At 38.0% G+C, this 22,526-nt stretch overlaps 2 protein-coding genes across 3 annotated transcripts in view; both read left to right on the top strand.

Moving 5' to 3' along the window:
• Positions 1-15,579, top strand: part of flna (filamin A, alpha (actin binding protein 280)) — a 41,131-nt gene extending 25,552 nt beyond the window's left edge. The window contains exons 23-47 of the mRNA XM_067371308.1: positions 498-660; positions 758-918; positions 1,510-1,677; positions 1,775-1,898; positions 2,514-2,670; positions 2,762-2,951; positions 4,099-4,122; positions 5,061-5,308; positions 7,087-7,173; positions 8,635-8,734; positions 8,814-8,954; positions 9,113-9,241; positions 9,381-9,554; positions 9,660-9,821; positions 9,925-10,128; positions 10,213-10,365; positions 10,477-10,599; positions 10,696-10,962; positions 11,265-11,402; positions 11,498-11,613; positions 12,323-12,455; positions 13,184-13,360; positions 13,454-13,672; positions 14,008-14,211; positions 14,302-15,579. Coding sequence (XP_067227409.1) covers positions 498-660; positions 758-918; positions 1,510-1,677; positions 1,775-1,898; positions 2,514-2,670; positions 2,762-2,951; positions 4,099-4,122; positions 5,061-5,308; positions 7,087-7,173; positions 8,635-8,734; positions 8,814-8,954; positions 9,113-9,241; positions 9,381-9,554; positions 9,660-9,821; positions 9,925-10,128; positions 10,213-10,365; positions 10,477-10,599; positions 10,696-10,962; positions 11,265-11,402; positions 11,498-11,613; positions 12,323-12,455; positions 13,184-13,360; positions 13,454-13,672; positions 14,008-14,211; positions 14,302-14,486 — 3,947 coding nt within the window. The 3' untranslated portion in view covers positions 14,487-15,579. The remainder of the gene's footprint in view (positions 1-497; positions 661-757; positions 919-1,509; positions 1,678-1,774; positions 1,899-2,513; positions 2,671-2,761; positions 2,952-4,098; positions 4,123-5,060; positions 5,309-7,086; positions 7,174-8,634; positions 8,735-8,813; positions 8,955-9,112; positions 9,242-9,380; positions 9,555-9,659; positions 9,822-9,924; positions 10,129-10,212; positions 10,366-10,476; positions 10,600-10,695; positions 10,963-11,264; positions 11,403-11,497; positions 11,614-12,322; positions 12,456-13,183; positions 13,361-13,453; positions 13,673-14,007; positions 14,212-14,301) is intronic.
• A 3,154-nt stretch (positions 15,580-18,733) lies between these two features.
• On the top strand, positions 18,734-22,416 carry emd (emerin). Of its 2 annotated transcripts, none has more exons than XM_067371300.1 (7): positions 18,734-18,825; positions 19,425-19,508; positions 19,710-19,805; positions 19,904-19,938; positions 20,025-20,059; positions 20,554-20,613; positions 20,761-22,416. In XM_067371300.1, the coding sequence occupies exons 2-7, from the start codon at positions 19,427-19,429 to the stop codon at positions 20,981-20,983; spliced, it is 531 nt and encodes a 176-aa protein (XP_067227401.1). In that variant the 5' UTR covers positions 18,734-18,825; positions 19,425-19,426; the 3' UTR covers positions 20,984-22,416. The 2 variants fall into 2 exon arrangements, with proteins under 2 accessions (XP_067227401.1, XP_067227400.1); XM_067371299.1 differs by having other exon boundaries at positions 20,022-20,059.
• The last annotated feature ends 110 nt before the right edge of the window (positions 22,417-22,526 follow it).

Below are 22,526 nucleotides of genomic sequence, written 5' to 3'. Positions count from 1 at the left end.
AAATTTGCAACCTATTTGTTTACTGCTAATTGTTTATAAACTGTATTTAATACATTAATAGACTATATGCAAAGTTATTCATTCATTGTTACTGTAATTAACAAATTATTAGCTCATATGTAAAGAGTTAGTAATGCGTTAACAACTTATTAACAGAAAATAGTTCTCACTTTAGATTAGGTCATGGAAAATGATATTTAAGTCATTTAAACCAACCTTTATAAGACCATTAATTGCATTCATATTCAAGGTTCCTTAAATTGTTTACAAATACATGAAAAACATGGTTTCCTTTTTTTATTTTTATAGGGACTTTCCTTAGAAGTAATGAGTTATATATTATACTTGTTATAAAGTGTTACCTCGTATCCATCTTGGCATCATTCGTGGTTTTACAAGGAGATGCACAACTTTAAAAAATTTAAAAATGTAGTATTACTGTACTACATTTGCATAGGATTGCATTTATGCTAATCTTCTGTGGCATATGTTAATAGGCACACACAGTGTTGAGGTCGCTTACGATAACACCCCGGTTCCCAAGAGCCCGTTCCGTGTGCCGGTGACTGAGGGTTGTGACCCGGCACGTGTGCGTGTACATGGCCCAGGACTTCAGTCTGGCATCACTAACAAACCCAACAAGTTTACAGTGGAGACCCGGTGGGTAGATTCAGCACTCGGCTTTTTGTTTCATTTTGAGCTGCTGTAGGTCTGGTTGTAAGGTTCTTTGCTCACTCCTCGTCTGTATCTTGCGCAGTGGGGCCGGTACAGGTGGACTGGGGCTGGCTATGGAGGGACCTTCTGAGGCCAAAATGTCCTGCACTGATAACAAAGATGGCAGCTGTTGTGTTGAATACATCCCATATGAGCCAGGCACATACAACCTCAATGTCACCTACGGAGGCCAACCAATCACTGGTCAGTATTTTTGTAACCGAATGCAACTGCTTTCCATTTATTACTTAAAGCACATTTTAAGTTCCTCAATACCACAGCCAAAACTACTAGCCTAACTAATAATGTTATAACTTTATTAAAGATAATTTAACTGTCACATAACAGAATATAACAAAGTTACAAATAAAGTAAGGTCTAACTGTAGGATTCAGGTAAAGAAATGTAATGATTAAATGTAAAATAACACTGTATAGTGTTTACTGCAGAAATTAAATGTAGATTAACTTTGGTTAAGGAAGTGTTTGAAAGCAGGATCCGCTGATAGACTCATGCTTTCAAACGTTCCTGTATGTATCTGTGGAAGCGCTCTGCGAAGATGTCTATTTACAAGTTTTTGAAGCATTGATCATTGTAGGCAATCACAGACATATCTGTTGAGTACGTGAACACAATGGCCAATCAGAGGTGTTTAAGAATCCGCTCAACAGCATTCAAAATGCTAGGGCGGGAAATTCTGGTATCATCACATTGTTTAAATTTTAGTACCGATAAATTTTGGTATCAAAGTTGGTACTTTTGACAACACTAATTATATCTTATATCCCCCTACAGGAAGCCCTTTCTCCGTACCTGTCCATGATACTGTCGACGCAACTAAAGTGAAATGTCAGGGTCAAGGGCTTGGAAACAACGTGCGTGCCAATATCCCACAGGTCTTTTCTGTGGATGCAAGCAAGGCTGGAGTGGCTCCCTTGCAGGTCCGAGTGCAGGGACCCAAAGGTGAGAGCATGACCCAAGAGTCTTTTTTTTTTTTTTTTTTTTTTTATATTCCCTCCATTGAATTTGAGGATTGTGACAATTACTGTTTGTCTTGAAGGAGTCGTGGAGCCTGTTGAGGTGGTGGATAATGGTGACCGGACTCACACGGTCAGCTACGTACCCACAAGGGAGGGGCCCTATTCAATTAACGTCCTGTATGCTGATGAGGAGATCCCACACAGGTAAACCGCAACCTGAGATCTGTCACCACCACCCTTTTATGTGTCTGTATACTTTAGGTCACATTGTGCTCAGTCGTGTGGTTTGTTCTGTTTCTGTTTAGGACCCTCTTGAGAAGGTTAATGTCAGTCTAGAATCAGAACGAATTTTAAAAATGGATCTTAAACATCTTATGTTGGTTTTCTTGTTTTATCTATTATGTCAAACTGGATTTTGCAATAAAAATACCCATAGAAACTGACATGGCTTTACAAAAAAAAAAAAAAAGTTAAAAGTACCAGTACCAAAGTAAATAGTCTATGCTTAAATAAAAATATGCATTGATAGCGAGTACTGTCGATTTAGAGAAATATTATAGGGGTGTTTTTTTTATTTTATTTTTTATTTTTTTTATTTATTGTTTTATATTAGTATTTAACAGTAAAATGTCTTCGATTAGCAGATTAGTTTTTGCTATAGTGTTGAAATTGGCATTAAAGTATTGTGAAATTTCAGTGGTATTGGCATCGACTACTGGTATTATAGCAGGCCTGGTGCATTTTTAAATTCCCTTGGTCCTTGTCCTTCCTTGCTCTTTATTTCCCCTCTCACACACTCTTTTCGGTCTCTTTATTCAGTCCTTATAAGGTGAAGGTTCTGCCCACTCATGATGCTAGTAAGGTCCGTGCCAGCGGTCCTGGTCTGAATACCACTGGTGTGCCTGCCAGTCTGCCCGTGGAGTTCACTATTGACGCCAAAGATGCAGGAGAGGGACTCTTGGCTGTCCAGATCACTGTGAGCTGATGCTTCTCTTTACAGCCATAAAGTAGCTACTGACTCTTACAACCTTTTTAATCCATTGTTTGGTTCTTAATGCTTGTTTTAGGATCCTGAAGGGAAGCCAAAGAAGGCTAACATTCGTGATAATCAGGATGGGACGTACCTTGTGTCCTATGTGCCTGACATGACTGGCCGTTACACCATTCTCATCAAGTATGGTGGTGATGAAATACCATACTCCCCTTATCGTATCAGAGCCCTGCCCACAGGAGATGCCAGCAAATGCACAGTCACAGGTATGTAATGCGCAAGTCATATCAGTCAATGTAAATGACCAGTCTGTACATTACTGATTACAATCTTGGAGACCCATTTCTGTTTATTTCAGACTGAACTTTTGAGCTATCAGAGCTCTAAATATTAAAATGTATAATATAGCAGGGCTGCGCAATATATCGGAATAAAATCAATATTGCGGTATGTCTTAATGTGATTCAAATCGTATCGAAAGAGTCCCAAACAGTGGGAATTTGGCCTAAGAAAACTGAATATATTTTTAAGCTCTGTTCGCTTTGTTTACTTAAAAGAGGTTTGAGTTGGTTCTTTTGAGGATTATACCCATGTGTAAACACCCAAGGTTTTAAAGTTTTTTTCCAAAATTGCTCAACCCTGAAAGGATGGTTCAAGCTCAAAAGTTTCAACTTTTTGAAATTTGTTTTCTATGCAGATACACTCACCAACAAAATCACACTAATCACTCTAGAATGAACTGTATTAATTCTTTCCAAATATAGCTATTTATAAAATCTGGTGAGAAATTCCTTTTTGTTTTTTTTTTTTGTTTTTTTCATATCACAATATGTATTGCAGAAAAACAAAATATTGCAATATCAGTTTTTCTAATATCATGCAGCCCTATTATGGAAATCAAACCACCAAACTGCTCTGTATCCATATTACAAAAAAAAGAGAGGGCAACTGTGCCTTTTTATTTACCCATTTCTGGTGTCTTAAGATAGTCTGCCAGTACACACTGAATGGGAGGATCAGAATAATCCTGTGGTTTGGGAGCCACTGAAAAATAAATGTTTTGATGACTCTTCACTGTGTTCTTTGAGCCATTTTTGTCTAATCTAAAACTCAATGTTCAGACTGGTTTTCACAAGGGAATTTTATTTTTTTTTTTTTTTTTTTTTTTTTTTTGTATAAAGTGTAAAGTTTTTGTGTACTTCCATCTTCATCCCCCACCCAGACACACACACACACACACACACACACACACACACACACACACACACACACACACACACCTCTTGTGCAGCGCTGCTCACAGTCCCATCACTTCATTCCTCACTTCTGTTTTATCTCTTGCGCACACATTTTGTTGTATTTTGCCCTGATTGTTACCTTTTCACTTTTTCTTGCTATGCTTCACGGTCTCAGTCTCAATTGGAGGTCACGGTTTGGGTAAGCGCTTTGAATAATGCTCTAATCTTAGTTTGGTTCTGCATGCAGAATTGCATCGTGTATGATACTAAAGGGCTTACATTTTGCCATCCTATCCACTACTTTTAGCTAAGACATGGTCCACATGTACATTATCTTGTGTTTCCTGCCATTCCAAAATGGCTTTGTCTTAAAGTACAAAAGTGAATTAGTTGTCGACTGCAGGTGACTAATCACTAACTTACTGTATTGGGTCTTTAATTTGCCTGTATGATGGAATGTACATGTACTATATATCTTTCTCAGCTTTTCTCATTTGTTTTGTATTACTGGACGCATTGTTAAATGGACAGTAGCACTCTGGAAATTGAGGCAACGGATAGTGGTCTTTTTAGTCACAGAGGAGGAAAATGCGTCTAGATCAGTGATTCTCAACCCTTTTTACTTAAAAGCCTCCATTTGTCCAACACCCTATTTGAAGACTGAGATTTTCTGTATTTCTGCTGTAATAGACATACATTTTCAAACTTATTTATTTATTTATTTTTATTAACAGGAACTGGGAATATTGATTATTTTAAATTATCCATGGTTAATTTTATGGTTCCAGAAGATTCAAGAACTGTTATTTTAATTAAAAACAATACTTAATGGAATACTTTTTTTTTTTTTTTTTTTGGTGTTTAAATTGAATATATTACAATAATCAAACTTAGTCTTTTAATTTAAAAACTCTTAGATTAAAGTCATGCCCCTTTGGAAGATTGTTTTGGCCTCCTGGTTGAGAACCACTGGTGATGGATTCTACTTTTCTTAAGCCATCTGTTGCCTTGATGTTCCAGACCTGTTGCATCTAGTGCATGGTGGAATGTTACTATGGAGGGATGGGTACTAAACTCCCTAATAACAAAACATCTGCCTGCACATTACCTGTTACTAAACCTCTCTGTATTCTATAGGAGCTGGAGTTGGTCCAACTATTCAGATTGGAGAGCAGACAGTCATCACTGTGGATGCAAAGGCCGCTGGGAAGGGCAAGGTGACATGCACGGTGTGCACTCCAGATGGAGGCGAGGTGGATGTGGATGTAGTTGAAAATGAGGATGGAACTTTTGACATCTTCTACACGGCACCCCAGCCTGGGAAATACGTCATCTGTGTGCGCTTCGGTGGAGAGCACATCCCCAACAGCCCCTTCCAAGTCACGGTACAGAAATGCCATACAGATACTTTATTCATATGGATCACAGTATGTTAATTTCAAACGGTGGACAAACTCTTACAGGCAGCCTTTCCAGTGGGATAGTGGATTAAATATACACTGTGAACCTTTAGTGCAAAGCCATCATTATAGTAACTTATTGTTGCAATTACACTCTGGTAAGCATCAATATGCAATTTAAGGGATTAGTTCTCCCAAAAACTGTCATCCTCATGTTATTCCAAAACCGGTTTCTTTCTTCCATGAAACGCAAAAGTAGAAATTTAAATTAATGTTATAGGTGCTCTGGTGTGGGGATTGGAGCATTCAAGCATCAAAAGCTCATATTTTAACACTACAATAAAAAAGCATCTTATAGTTACTCATGTGCTATATTTCCTTCTGCAGCCATGTGAGCTTTGTGTGGTGAACATATGGAAATTTAGGTGTAGTTGTTTGATTTAATTTCCTCTCCAGTGAGTTGACTAGATCATGGGTCTCATCGGTGAACTAAAGGACTGAACGAGTTTGAATTAACAAATGTTTGACCAGTTATGTGAACTCCAATTGTTCTTTAGAAATCTTTTTTTTTTTTTCTCTTTAATAAACCAATTGGTTATGAATCAGAAACATGGGAGAACTAGCAGCACCTAAGGCAGTGGTTCTTAACCTTTTTTTGAACTTTAAACTATTTTAAATTTAATTTTGCTTTCATGCAATGTTCATAGCATATTTGAATACTTATAGCATATTTTTAGCAAATTGCTAGCATTGTTAGCTTGTAGCTGGTATATTTTAGGATATTAGGTGTTTTAGGTGTTAACATATTTTAGTGGACATCGATGGATGAATGTTTGAGTTTGGATTTTTCGTAATTTTCAATGTAAATCTGTGGAATTTGGGGGAGTTTTGATCTTTTGATTTAAGGAAAAGCAAATGTCTGATCAATTAGAAAACATTGCCTACATAATTATATCATCTTGAAGGTTTGTGTTGAGTTTGGTGGCTTAAAAGCTTTAGGCCGTATTAGTTTTAGAGATTTTGGTCTCAGAAGAACACATTCACACAGCAGCAAAATACAGTTGTCTTATATACTGCAAGAGCCATTCTGCTCCTATATCTGCTGCTCTGTAAGCTCTGTTAATTCATCACAGAGTCATCTGAAGGTTTTAGATGCTGTCCACTGGAGCTGGTGTGAACAGTTCAGTGTTCTGTGCGTGACTTGAATTCTTTGCTCTTACTCGGGTATGATAACGAAAGCTGCTTTCAGGTGATTTAGGTCTGACAGAAGAACATGCACCTCGACTGGACTTTTATTGTTTCAAACGTGTAATATTTAAGAAATGATATCAAATAAAAGGACTTCTTTTGTACAGTACTCAAGCTTTGTGAACAGGACGTCTTAAAACTCGCACCTATAAGTAAATGCTGTCGTCAGTCTAATAATAATAATAATGAGCTTAAATAGTGATCAGTATGTTCTACCAAGTTATTGAGAGGAAAAAATAATTTGTGTGTGTGTGTTGGAGTTTACTGTTGAGATCCACTGTGCTAGGGCAAATATTAAGACCTTTACATTTTGGCCAGTTCCTCAAACAAAGTAGTGGTTTTGGAAAAATATGAGGGTAAAGAAATTACACCATTTTGGGATGAACTATGGTTTTGAAATGTCAAGAATCTTAATCTAAATTTCTTAAAGTGGCTTCCTGGTTGAGCAGCTTTGAACCAGAGATGGGGATTGTAATTGGAGGGATTTCATCTTTGATTCTGTTGCCCTGTCTCAGGCTTTGGAAGGTGACTCCCCTGACCAACTAATGCAGCAGACCCAGAACCCGCAGTACGCCTACGCGCCCAACATGGGCCAGCCATGGGTACTGACACGCCCCTCTTTCCTCCCTGTCTCAATTTCCTGCTCTGCTATCAATGAATCCCCAATCAATCCTACGTCCTTCCCATTTTCACCCTCCTTTTTTTTTCCCCCTCTTCCTCCAGGTTTAGGGTTTATTTCATCTTATTTCCCATGATTCTTCCTTTATGTGGACTCAATACATTTTTATTGATTTATAGAATGACAGCCATTTTGGAAAGCAATAAATGTGGGCAATCTACATTTGAACAAAATGGCTGGTTGTTGCAGAGCTTAAGCTGTGTGTTTGACACCGTCATTGTCTTTTGTGTTGGCATTTAGATGTGGTTGTTTTTTTTGTGTGTGTGTGATACATCATCGTTGGTCACATTGTCTGCTTGGCTTTTTCTCCACCCCCTTCTCCAGACTGGTCAATCACTGACTGATCCTGCCATTTCTCATTAGAATGTCATTCTCTCTCACAGTGTTGGTGGCTGCATCATCATCCTCGTCATCATCTCCATTATTGTTTTTATTTTATTTTTTTTATATATATATATATCTTTGTTTTTATTTTTTTTAGGGTTCTTTTGTCATGTCTGCTGTGTTTGTGCTCTTCATTTCCATTCATGATATACATACAAAACATTTGTGTCTTCTTGACACCAAAATCAGTATACACTACAGTTAAAATGTTTTGGGTCAGTAAGATTTATTTAATTTTTTTTTAAAAGAAATTAATATTCTTATTCAGAAAGGACACCATTAAATTGTTCAAGCACTAGTAAAGACATTTATAATGTTCCCACAGATTTCTATTTCAAATAAATGGACTTTCTATTCCTCAAAGAATCCTGAGGAGGAAATAAATAAATAATATTTTTGTGAAAAATAGCGATTTTATTTAAGCAACACAACCATTATCAATATTGATAAGAGATGTTTTTTGAGTACCAAATTATTATTATTTTTTTTTTGAAGACTGAAGTAATTGCTACTGAAAATTCAGTAGCATACTTTTGTTTAAAATATTAATATTAATAAATAAAATACTTTAAAATAGAAAAGCATTCATTTTAAATTATAATATTTCACAATATTACGGTTTTACTGTGTTTTTCATAGAATAAATGCAGTCTTGGTGAGGTATGAGTTTTCAAAAAACATAATCTTACAGACCCCAAACTTTTAAACGATATTGTATATGGACATTAGCCATGATATGATATTCTTAGGATGACAGTTGAAAATTATTCTTTGTCTGCTGTTGATATTTTTTTTTTTTCTCCTCATGACCTAGTAACATGCATTAAACATAGTGGAATAAAAATTAATATTGAACAAACCAAGCAATTAGTAAATTCAGATTACAAAAACCTCAAACAACACATTAGCTTTAGATCTTCAGGTTCTGATGGCCATCTGTGTTCAGTGTCCACCTCATGGTTTGTTTTGATCTGTCTGATTTCCCTCTCCTTCCTCACAGGCTACAGACAGACAGCTTGGTATGAATGGACTGGATGTAGCTGGACTGAGACCCTTCGACTTGGTCATTCCTTTTACCATCCAGAAGGGAGAAATTACAGGTACTGTACTATGCAAATCCGTCAAATAGAAATATCCTGTCTTGTATAGGAAGATTCTCATGTACCCAATGCCTCACAGGTGATGTAAGAATGCCTTCTGGAAAAGTGGCCAAGCCTGATATTACCGATAACAAGGATGGCACAGTCACAGTGAAATACGCCCCAACTGAGGCTGGCCTGCATGAGATGGACATCAAATATGATGGAATACACATTCCAGGTAAACGAACCTATACTTGGTCACGTTTGTTTCTTTTTCCAGTCATACAAACAAGTTTACAAGAAAAATGAGGACGTCCTTAAAAAAAAGCATTTGCCTTAATGGTTAATGAACATAGTGGTTCTTAATTATAAAATCTTTGTATCTTTGCCCCTTAGGAAGTCCACTGCAGTTCTATGTGGATTATGTCAACAGCGGTCATGTGACTGCCTATGGTCCTGGTCTAATTCATGGCATGGTCAATAAACCTGCAGTCTTCACGGTCAACACCAAGGATGCTGGAGAGGGTATAGACGCTCACATTGATTTTGCCTGTTGCATGACTATTTTAGCTTTTAACGAGTAATAATAATAAAAACAATAATTATTTATTTTCCCTAAAATGTATGCATATAGCTGGTTTGACACTTGTTGTGTATTCCTCAGGTGGTCTGTCTCTGGCCATTGAGGGGCCGTCAAAGGCAGACATCAGCTGCACAGATAATCAAGATGGTACCTGCACTGTGTCTTACCTCCCTGTTCTTCCCGGAGACTACAACATCATTGTCAAGTACAACGACAAGCACATTCCAGGCAGCCCGTTCATGGCCAAAATCACAGGTGCTTTAAACCCTGCTTTTATATTTTGAGAAAAGAAACGTCCATTCATGTTCATTGTGATGTCGTCATTGTACGGGCCATCATCAACTCCGTGTCTGTCCACAGGCGACGATTCGATGCGCATGTCTCATCTGAAGGTGGGCTCAGCCGCTGACATCCCTCTAGACATCGGTGAGCTGGACCTCAGCCAGCTGACTGCGTCTCTCACCACCCCGTCTGGTCGGGAGGAGCCGTGCCTGCTCAAGATGCTCAGGAATGGGCATGTGGGTAAGTGTTATGATGGAAGTGACAGCATGTAGAACGAAAGGTCACATTTCACAAGTGTGAAGTCAGCAGTTGTGCTAATCTGTTTCTGGCGTTTTCTCTCAAGGCATTTCATTTGTGCCAAAGGAAATTGGCGAGCATCTTGTTAACATTAAGAAAAATGGACGTCATATTCCTAGTAGCCCCATTTCAGTCATGATCAACCAATCAGAGATCGGTGATGCCAGCCGTGTGCGTGTAACTGGTCAAGGCCTGAGTGAAGCCCGTACTTTTGAGCCTGCAGAATTTATCATTGACACCAGAGATGCAGGTGATGTTTTTTTTTTTTTTTATTAGTTTGTTTTCTGTATTTGAATTTTTATTTAATTGTATTGAATTTTTTTTTAATCTTTAGGATATGGAGGACTCAGTTTGTCTATCGAGGGACCCAGTAAGGTGGATATTAACACTGAAGATCAGGAAGATGGCACCTGCAAAGTCACATATTGCCCCACAGAACCAGGAAATTACATAATTAACATCAAATTTGCAGACCAACATGTTCCAGGTATTTACTAGCAGTGCTGCATTTTCAGAATGGCATATTTAGTTGGTCATTTATTGCTGTGTGATTTTTAAACGGGCTGTTTTAATTTCACCCATTATGTTTCTCCAACAGGAAGTGCTTTTACCGTGAAAGTGACAGGAGAAGGTCGGATGAAGGAGAGCATCACCCGCAGAAGAAGAGCTGCATCTGTGGCCAATGTTGGCAGCCAGTGCGACCTCAGTCTGAAGATCCCTGGTAGGACTATGAAAAATAAAATTAACATAATCATTATTAACAATCCCCTTCTATAATACACCTACATTTGTTGCCCTCTGTACTTTTGGTCCACAGAGATCAGCATCGCAGACATGACCGCTCAGGTGACCAGCCCATCTGGCAAAGTACACAAGGCCGAGATCATGGAGGGAGAAAACAACACATACTGCATTCGCTTCGTGCCCACGGAGATGGGTGTGCACACAGTCAGTGTGAAGTATCAAGGTCAACATGTACCCGGATCCCCCTTCCAGTTCACCGTGGGTCCTCTTGGAGAGGGAGGCGCCCATAAGGTCCGTGCTGGAGGCCCAGGATTAGAAAGAGCAGAGGCAGGTGTACCAGGTATGATTTGAGCAGCGTGTCAAATTAGTTTTAAAGATGCGAACCAAAAAGATTAATTGACTGTTGTCAATAGTGTAGCACAGTTCAAACAGAAGTCACTTTCAGACAAAGCAGGTTTCTGTTGGTCAGCGTTGCAAATTCGTGTGAACAACTTGACACTTTGAGAAATCTGCATGTGGAAATAATTCGCCTTCATCCAGAAATATGAGAACCTGTTGAAATGACTGGATTTTTCCACACGCAATTCACCGAACAACCGTAAATGTGACTGCAGTTTAATCCCTCATTTTCCCCATGTACAGCCGAGTTCAGCATTTGGACCCGTGAAGCAGGAGCTGGTGGTCTGTCCATCGCAGTGGAGGGACCTAGTAAGGCAGAGATTGCTTTTGAAGACCGCAAGGATGGATCCAGCGGTGTCTCCTACATTGTCCAGGAGCCTGGTGAGGCCTTTGTTCTCGACTCATGCTTTATACAACTCATTTATACTCATGGTTAGTTGTAAGTGTCCAAGCTGACTGGTCTCCATCTGTTTTAGGTGATTACGAAGTGTCCATCAGGTTTAATGATGAGCACATCCCTGACAGTCCTTTTGTGGTGCCCGTGGCCTCTCCATCTGATGACGCCCGCCGTCTCACTGTTGCCAGTCTTCAGGTGAGGCTTCGAGAAAGACAGACATTTGTCCACCCAAAACAACTCCGAGTCAACCCTTGGCACAGCAGCTGCAATGACGATAAAAACCGTACTAAGACATGAAACAAAGTTTGATTTGCTTTAATGTGAGGTATAACACATAATATCATGTACAAACAGAAAAGGAGAGGTAATTGTCGCACTACACCACATGCTGTCAGATACATGCACATATTTGGTAGCTGCATATGATAAATGGGTAGATCTTTTACTGCGTCTGGAAAATGTTTCAATTGGTAATGTTGAAACTCAAAAGGTTGCATGCACCAATCACACCAAACAGGCCACAGTTATCCATTGCTGCTGTGTTCAAGGGATGTGCTGGGGTTTCTGGGATACTGAAGGACTGTTTGTATTTCTCGTGCCTTGTCCTAAAGGCTCCCAACAGCCCTACCTCCAACACGGATGGAAGTGATAGGCTAAAGGGTTAAAGAGGGCAAAAGAGGCTTCTTTATTTTTCTGTTCTTTGCCTTTGAACTACTTCATTTTGTGTATTGCTGGGGGTGGAGGGCTTTCATTTCTTGGTCTCTCAAAGCCTCTCTCTTTAACCCTGTTAGCCTGAAGGTAAGAGATGTGGAGGCACATTAGGTGAAGAACATGTTTGCTGAACACCAGACTTTTACACAGTTTTTGATCCCGAGTTGAGTGTGGCAGTGTCATGTTAATGCAGGAGTCCGGATTAAAGGTGAACCAGCCGGCCTCTTTTGCTGTGAGCCTAAACGGAGCGAAGGGAGTCATCGATGCCAAAGTTCACAGTCCATCCGGAGCGCTTGAAGAGTGCTGTGTCACAGAGATCGATGAAGGTAACAATGGGTTGAATGCTTTTTTCTTGCACTGCAAAATGGTCCAAAAAATCACTGAGGTATTTCCATCTTTTGGGGAAATGAAGCACCCAGGAGAAAGATTAAGGGGCTGTTCACATGCTCATGCTTAAGTTCGTTATTTTAAATGTAGATGTGCGACAAGTACGCTCAAATAGAGAGCGACACCGCTGAGACACTCATGCAGTGCAGCGCGCTTGTTTTTCCAGGCACATCTACGCTACAGCAACATGAAAATAAACTTTTCAGAATGCCACAAGCACCGCAGGTAATGTGACGAACAAATCGATCCGCTTCGCCCTTTCCGCAACAACATTGAAAGCTCAGCCAAGATATACAAGCAGCTTATCTTAGCTGTACAGGCCGCATTTCTTTTTCTCTATTATATATATCCATAATTATGTCCAGTAGCATAGCTAATGCAAGGGCAGGAAATCCATTTATCCTTTGCTGAAACTTCTTCATCTTCATGGAGAACGTGGTTCATGATTTCTTAGCAACTTTGGAAAGTAGAAAGTGGTGCAGCCGGCGTTTTCCGCGCATTTTGAACTTTCCCCTAAGCTTCAAAAAGGACATTATAGACTATTTAAACAATATTAGGCACCAACATTACACCAACCTTGCAGGTTAGCCTAGTGTTGAAGTTTTAGAAAAAAAGTTGTGATTTTGACTGATCTTCAACTGTTTTCTTCTTACCGTCATTCTCACAGATAAGTATGCTGTGAGATTCATACCCAGGGAGAATGGCCTATACCTGATAGATGTGAAATTCAATGGTTCCCACATCCCTGGAAGCCCCTTCAAGATCCGTGTTGGTGAGACGGGCCAGGCTGGAGACCCAGGAATGGTGTCTGCTTATGGAGCTGGTCTGGAAGGAGGCAGCACTGGTATAAAGAACTTTTATATTTCATGTACAGTATGATCCTATTGTTGTCAATGTTCAGCTGAACTAAACTGACTCCACACCACCACCTCTTCAGGATCACCATGTGAATTCATTGTGAACACAAGTTCAGCTGGCCCAGGTGCTCTGGCAGTGACCATCGATGGGCCTTCCAAGGTCAAGATGGACTGTCAGGAATGCCCAGAGGGCTACAAGGTCACCTACACACCCATGGCCCCTGGAAACTACCTAATTTCTATCAAATATGGTGGACCATACCATATTGTTGGCAGCCCATTCAAAGCAAAAATTACAGGTAAGAAGAATAGCTATCAGGTTTGTGTTGTAATTTTAACTAATTTACTTATAAATAAAATGAAATAAAATTTGAGTAAAACATCTAAATGGGTAATTTATTCTATTATGGTATCTACTGTTTATCTAATTGATTTTATAACAAATTTATTTATGCTTGTGTTGTCTAGTTCTTGTCAACTTAAAAATGACATTTTATCATGGCATCTAATTGTTATATTTATAACTAATTTATATAAACTCCTGTTGCATAGTTCTTGTTAACATCATTGTTTTATCATGGTATCAAATGGATGGGAAATTGTAGTCGTGTAATTTCGAATGTGTCCTTTGCAGGCTCTCGACTGGTCAATAGCCACAGCATGCACGAGACTTCATCAGTTCTGGTTGACCCTGTGACCCGCAGTGTGACAACCAGTCAGCAGGCAGCGCCAGGATGGGCCAGCTCCGACGCCAGCCGTGTAGTTGCCAAGGGTCTGGGACTCAACAAAGGCTTCATAGGACAGAAGAACACTTTCAGTGTGGACTGTAGTAAAGCAGGTACGGGCAGGAAATGTTTTTTTTTTTTTTTTAAATTTTTCGCAGTTCATATTAATTGCCAACATTTGATTATATATTATGCCCCCACAGGGAGGAACATGCTCCTGGTTGGAGTGGATGGACCCAAAGTGCCCTGTGAGGAGATCTTGGTGAAACACTTGGGTAACCGTCTCTATAATGTGTCCTACCAGCTGAAGGAGAAAGGAGAGTACATCCTGGTGGTTAAATGGGGCGATGAGCACATCCCCGGGAGCCCGTATCACATTACTGTCTAATGGCCCTCCACCAAACCCCCATCTGAGGCTCCTGCCAGCATCAAATACATGAACACTGAAAACTCTCTTGCCCTTTTTCCTCCTATATGATCCTCTCATCCAGTATTTTTCTGCACCACTATTCAGTTTAAGCAAGAGAGGGATTTAAAAGAAGCACCTTGTCACTGTATGCCAGTCATTTTTGGATCCTGTTACATTTTTCTGCATTCAGTTATCAATTAAAGCAGAGGGTCCTGGTGGCTTTTGCTCAGTGTTTGGTTTACACCAGTTTGTTACTGATCTTGTTCCTAACACAGAGTAGCTGCTACTATGTTTTTGCCTGGTTTAAGAGACTGCTGTTCCAGTCGTAACTGTACAGAGTAACCATTTCTAGTAGCAGGAGAAATATAGATGTGATTCAGCCGCTTGTTTAACACAGATTTGTTTTCATTTAACTTGCCATTGGGTGAAATGATGCTTAACCATAGACTGTCTTGTAGACTGAATTAACACTGGTGCCAAAGCTCTGTGGGTCTGCCCTGTGTGTTTTGAATATTTTACAGTCTACAGAGCTGCATATTGCTTCCATTTGACCATTAAGACATTTTTGAAAATGTCAATTAGATGCCTTTTAAAATGGGGATTGTGTGCCAAGTTATTTAGCAACACCAAAGGGAAATTACGTGGCAGAATAAAGGTGATGCAGGCAATGTCAACTGGCTCAAGGTGTAGTAAAAGGGAGATTGATGCATACTGCTTGTCAAGTTATTGCTGGTTATGTAAAACGCACTTGGAAGTCTTAATATTTGTTTGGCAAAATGTCACTTATTTGCTCTCACTTTGTCAGCTCTTTAGCCCTTTGTGCTCCAGTGTCAATGTATAATCAGTATTCCAGAATTAAAAAAAAAAATAGTTGTCTAAAAAAAAAAATATATAAAGTGTTGACTTTCAGTATTTTGATACACAATAAAGTTGTCTTAACTATTTTTCTGTCAAGTAAGATGTGTAAATGTCTTCATTTTCTTATGTCTGTGTGTGGTTTGAGTTGCCTTTCGATTTCATCTTTCCTCAGTTTGATGATTTTAATGAGTGATGTATTCAATGAAATTATAATTGTGGATCTCTATTGTGCATAAATTTAATATATTGAGTGTACATGGTATTGTAAATGATGTAAATTATTCATTTAACAAATCACCCTCCTCCACCCATTTCACTCAGATAGACATACTTCCTACCTACAGGTGTTCATCAACACGGGCAAAAAAAGTAAAACAAACTGCTGACAGTGGTTGCTTAGTTACCGATACATCAAAACACATAATCTGTAGGCTTCTGTCTTCTGGTGAATTCTTTTGAGTCACACTAAATCAGGTTGACGCCCGTCACTGGCATGCAGCTGAGTCAAGACGGTCAAAATTCGTAAGCAGCTGTACTCTGCCCATATTTGGTATGACCGGCCCAGTTCTTTATCACTTACCCTCGTGAGGGGGTTTGTTGGCCCCATAAATGTTTTACCACCTAGTGAAGGACCTTTACTTTGATTTAAATAGATATGGCGATTTGATAGGCTTGTTTACAACATTTGATAAAATAATTTACACAGGTAGCTCTGCTCAAGCGGTTCTGGTTAAAAATGAAAGAGAAGTTACCAGTCAGAGAAACGACAGTAATGCTGAATCGTGTTATCTGTTCATGCCAACGCGAAAACAACAGTTTGGGTTTCCTCTACCTTCAAAAACTTAAAAGAACTCTTTTAGTTCCGCCCCCCAGCGGTAGAAAGATGTACTGCGTATCGGTTTCGTTTTGAGCCAGTAAGAATTTCGCTTGTGCAGAGCAAAATTCGATTCTGTGTGTGTGTGTGGAATTGCAATGATTATTGACTGGAGAGTTCAAGCTCCAAAAAGGATTTCAAGTCACCCTAATTTATCAGAAGAGTGGCACAAATTATGCACTTTAAGTGATATGATCACTGAACTGACTGAAATTTAGGTTATTCACAGACAATCTTGACATCCGTCTAAATTCTGCTTACCACATAAAGAATGAAGTCAGATCTTTTCAATTTTGAGCCAGTTAATGAATCAGACTTGATTAAGTTCTCAAACTTAACTCATTTTCCAGTTGCAGCACACTGAAGATAAAGATAATTGTTTACCTATCCTTTTTTGGTCATAGCCTACTACATTTATCTCTGTGCTCATTTGTTTTGGACTGAGTACAGTGACAATTATAATACCTTTCAAATGTTTGAGGTCAGTAAGAATTTTATTGTTTTTGAAAGAAGTTTGCAAGAAGGCTGCATTAATTTGATCAAAAATACAATAAAATTGGTAATATAGTGAAATATTTTTAATATCAAGCAGGGGACGTCCGGTTCTGACACTGGTCGCAGGAGCACATGGTGTTAGAAGAAGGCAAGATTATTTGCTTTAGGTATCTTATTTAAAATTAAATTAACTTATATGAAAAATATGTGTGTATGAAGGTGTAGAGAAGCCTTTTGTCACGTTTTATGAAGTTTTTTTTTATTTTGCATGTTCAGAAATTCAGTTTTTCTTTGTGTGATAAGGGGTACTTTTCCAGGATGTTTTGGACAATACCTCGCTCACATTGACCATAATGTATTATAAGAAGGGAAAATGCAGGGTTCCTGTGTGTGCAGGAACACCCAAAGTGATGTGAAAAATTGTAACATACACTTCTATTTCACAGCAGAGAAGAACTGCTTTATGAAGTTTTGTACGGAGTGAAATCTTATTACATGAAGTACATTATACGGCATAGCACATTACATGATAAAGACCTATGCATGTATCAAATTCAATATATCAATGTAATGTCTTTCAAGTGTTTTTCCCTTTTTACATAATGATTTCTTGAAATTTTTTAAAGGTGCCCTTGAATGAAAAATTTTATTTACCTTGGCATAGTTGAATAACAAGAGTTCAGTACATGGAAATGATACAGTGAGTCTCAAACTCCATTGTTTCCTCCTTCTTATATAAATCTCATTTGTTTAAAAGACCTCCGAAAAACAGGCGAATCTCAACATAACACCGACTGTTATGTAACAGTCGATCATTAATATGTACGCCCCCCAATATTTGCATATGCCAGCTCATGTTCAAGGCATTAGACAAGGGCAGCCTTATTAACGTCTGGATCTGTGCACAGCTGAATCATCAGACTAGGTATGCAAGCAAGAACAACAGCGAAAAATGGCAGATGGAGCAATAATAACTGACATGATCCATGATATTTTTAGTGATATTTGTAAATTGTCTTTCTAAATGTTTCGTTAGCATGTTGCTAATGTACTGTTAAATGTGGTTAAAGTTGCCATCGTTTCTTACTGTATTCACGGAGACAAGACTGTTGTTATTTTCATTTTTAAACACTTGCAGTCTGTATAATTCATAAACACAACTTCATTCTTTATAAATTTCTTCAACAGTGTAGCATTAGCCGTTAGCCACGGAGCATAGCCTCAAACTCATACAGAATCAATGTAAACAATATAACAGTATACAATACTCACATAATCCGACGCATACATGCAGCATTCATGACGAACACTTTGTAAAGATCCATTTGAGGGTTATATTAGCTGTGTAAACTTTGTTTATGCACTGTTTAAGGCAAGCGCGAGCTCCGTGGGTGTGGAGCAGGAGAATTAAAGGGCCAGTAGCCCTGAATTTATAATGATGCCCCAAAATAGGCAGTTAAAAAAATTTATTAAAAAAAATCTATGGGGTATTTTGAGCTGAAACTTCACAGATACATTCAGGGGACACCTTAGACTTATATTACATCTTTTTTTAAAAAGTTCTAGGGCACCTTTAAAAAAAGTTTTTGATTTTGATGATAATTTTCTCTGTGACATTTTTTTTTATCAATAACATGTTCCTAAATTAATGATGATTTTTTTTTTTCATGTGCCATCAGCATGTGTGCAGCAGAGGGTTAAAAGTGCTGTCACTTTTGATCCGTTTTGTTGTGTTAGTTTTGCAAACAACATATTTTTTTAAATATAATTATCATAGCTATTACTTGCTATTTTTTCATATTATATTAAATGGGTCTGTATACATTAAAATATAACTGCCTTTACTGGAAAACAACAGTTTGAGAGCCATTTACCTTCTGTGTGTGTGTGTGTGTGTGTGTGTGTGTGTGTGTGTGTGTGTGTGTGTGTGTGTGTGTGTGTGTGTGTGTGTGTGACAGAGAGAGAGAGAGAGCTTTGACGCTTTGAACACGCCTAGTCATTTCCAGCGTGAGGAAGTGATTCGTGTCTCCTCCTCTCGCGCGACACGCCCAGCTCAGCAAAGCGCCTTTTTACGTCCTGGAATCGTTTAAGGTAAGTTAATTATTACAAAAGTAGTATTTTTAAGCATAAAAGGTATATATATATATATGCAAGAAAATACACAAAACTATTGTTATTGCAAAGCTATGGCTTGCCCTTCTATCCTAAGTCACGCTAAAAGCGTAAAGTTGTGTCAGTGGTTTCGCTTGCGATCTCGAGCCCGAGAAATCTATTTTCTAATAATTTAAACGCGTTTGGAGTTTAATGCTTTTGTTTTAATGTCTTTTAATATGGCAGACGATCCCATTTTCGCTTGGTCTTTGCGTAGGAAATGTGTTTTGTTCATAGTAACGTTACCTCAGCTGTTGAGGTCTGCACAACATGTGTATCATTCAGCCCAGATGTTGTACTCTCACACTAAAGTACCTTTTTGTTTTGGTACAGTGCTCAAGAATATCTCATATCTCTGTGGTATATTGTTTGAACTATATAAGACTCTCTATGGGGTTAAAATAAACATTGTATGTTACATTTCTCAGTCAAGTAGGCCTACTAGTTACTTAGAACATTATTATGAGTAATGGCAGTTCTCTATTGATTTGTTTATATATATTATACCTTAAACATTAACATTAAACCTGTTGTTGCAGATATGTCTTCATTAAGTGGAAAATCTGACAAGGAGATCAGTCAGCTCCTGGATGAATATGGCATTAAACATGGGCCAATAGTAGGTATGTGTTGTCTATAATCTAAGTTAAAACATTTATAGTTAGAAAAAATATTATTAATTATTCAGAGTACTTTATTATATTTTCTTCATTTTTGTTTTTATTCATTAAATTTTAGCTCTAGCTCAGGGAAGTGTTAAATATATATATTTTTTTCAATAAATCTGGCAAATGTTGTGATTTGGTGGCGGTGTTGTTTTGCAGAATCCACAAGAAAGCTCTATGAAAAGAAACTGAAAGAGGCCATGGCCAAAAACACTAAGCCTTCCTCGTCTGACAAGACATACTACAGAGAAGAACGTAAGGATTTGCTTTAAAAAAAAAAAAAAGGGAATATTTGTTATCAATCATACGTTATGGTGAAGAATTACACTTGTAAAATGTGCTTGTTTTCATAGAAGAGGAAGTGGAATATTTGACCTATCATCAGCCTGTAAGTAAAAAATAAACTGAATTTGAAGGGTAACTGCTCATGGCATCACACATGTAGTGTATTTATCATACTTTCATATTTAGCAGCCACAACTGACAAGACACGATGGATTTGGTGATGTGTAAGTAGCTTTTTTATTTTATAGAATATGTAAAGCAGTTATAAATTTCACAATTATAATGTCTATCCAACTGTCTTGCTTAGATCACAGATAATATTCAGTGTTGCCAAGTCCCGCGGAATTGGGCTACTTTTACTTTACTGCATTGCAGGGGGTTGTTTTTCATGTCCGCAGGTTGAAGCAACCCCAAATAACATGATATTTAACCCCTGGAATGCGAATTTTACCAGGGGAACCACGCCAAAAACGCAGATTTTACTCCACAGAATGCAAATTTTACTGTGGGACCCCCCGAAACGTGATTGGACTAGTTTTGAGTAGCATTTGGGCAGGTTTTGTTGTGAAAACCTGCCAACCATGATAATATTCTTCTTATACGCTTACAATAATTGCATTATTATTGTGTGATTCATTTATTTATTTTTTGTCTCAGTTGAAGTTTAAAAGTGGTTTCCACCTCCTAAATGCTAACTGGATATATGCTCACTCCACAGCATAAGGAGGTCGAAGATTACCGATTATAGAGATGATGATGATGTAGGCCATACCAATGAGTGAGTTTTTGTTTTAATAATATTGTTTCAGAATGTTTATATTATTTTTTTTCTTCTTCTTCTCTTAAAATATGTTTGATTATAATGTTAATATTCCTGTAACCTCACTGAAAAATAAATGAAATGTTTTTCCTGTCTATTTTAAAGGCCCATTATAAGCCCAACTCGAACAACCTATCAGAGTTCTTCTCGCCCAGGCCCGTCAGTCTCCAAATCCATCCAGCGTGGTGCGAGTCCAGAGACCAGCAAACCTGGAGGTGTGCCGGCGTGGCTGCGTGTCTTGGTGTTTCTTATCATTGCTGTGTTTCTTTATTATGTGTACACTTGTATGGAGCCTGCAGAAGAGACGCCCTTTAAAACCATTCAGTAGAGGAGCAGTGAGATATTTTAAATATGTTCATAAGCCCCTATCAAAACCCAACACTATTTGGTACATTGTTTCTATTTGATGTTTTTTTAATGAATTCTGAGGTGCTGAATTTAAAGCTAAGTATATTAAAGCAATAAAGTACACAAGGTTAGGCTATTTTGTGAATAATAGTTACAGCTAAATGTCGTTGTTAGGTACAATACAACACATCTGCTTCAGTCAAGACTATATTCACAATATAGTAAAGCCTTGAGTGCCTTATTACTATTGTTCAAGTCTTTGATAAGGATATAAATTGTATAAATAGAAATCATTTTTATTAACTCTTTCCCCAAATGCTAACCACCGGCAGCATTTTTTATATCATTTTCACAAAACTTTCATGGCCCCCAGAATATTTTGTTGTATGAAGATCTGAACATGCATTATTTTTTTTTATCAACACTTGTCATAAAAAAGCACCATTTTGAGGTCAGAAAAAAGCTCTTTTTTTCTTTTTCAAAGATTGAAAAGTGCATTAGCAATGCTTTTATCGCTTGTTTCCGTTTTCTTTTTTGTACGGGGCCCTTCACATGACATCCAGGGAAAAAATAGTAGGATAACTTTTTACTAAGTAGGCTTTACTAAGTCGTTCCCTCGATTTATAAATCACGCGCACAATTTAGTAAATCCAGAGAATGACTTAAATAAAGTAGTAAAGTGCGCATGATTTTCTTTCCCCCCACCTGCATGTCATGTGCGGGGCTCTGCATTTTTGCATGTTTTGATTCTGTACTCTTTCAGAAAAATGCGTAATAGTGCCCCATACCATATAACAGTTAAAAACACGGAAAGCCAGACAATATCGTCAATGGCAGGGAAGCGTTGTCTCATAAATGATGGTAAATTCTGTCAGTGGTTTGGAACGAGTTAAACAGATTCATTGACTATCCTTCTGCTAGACAGTATTGTCCATGACATGTAAACACTACTTTTGAATGTTATATATAGTGTACCCAAAAAGTATTTGGAAAACTTAAGCCAGAGTATACAGAGATGAGCCAAAATATTATCTCTATTTGCAGATCCTTAAAGTCCAGTTACTTGCGAGGTACTTGAACTTGTTCCAGCATGTCCCACAAATGCTCAATCAGTTTGAGAAATTATCAACATCAACATTATCACTTTTAGGAAATTATAAACATTTTTCCATTTCACCTGTGTCTGGTCATAATGTTTTGGCTCATCAGTTTATGAATGTCATTGCATTGAATTGTTATTTGATAATGACAATTGAATGCAATGCAATGTTGATGTAAAGCTTTTCTCAATTTGCAAAGTAATTGCACAAACAGAACGTGTCCAAACACTTTTGTCTAATAAATGTAACCACCAGTTTATCATTCAAAACTATACAAACTTATTTTTGTAAAATGTTTGCTTGCTCTTTAAAAATGCCACTTTGTTTGAAATTTTACCTAATAAAAGTGATATTTGTAAAAAAAAAAAAAAAAAAAGTTTTGTTTTAATGAGGTTTTCAGCAGTAGTTTAAAAATGAGAGGGA

Source organism: Chanodichthys erythropterus, chromosome 20 (genome assembly GCF_024489055.1).
Source record: "Chanodichthys erythropterus isolate Z2021 chromosome 20, ASM2448905v1, whole genome shotgun sequence".
Lineage (NCBI taxonomy): Eukaryota > Metazoa > Chordata > Actinopteri > Cypriniformes > Xenocyprididae > Chanodichthys > Chanodichthys erythropterus.
This window is presented reverse-complemented; position numbering and strand designations above follow the sequence as displayed.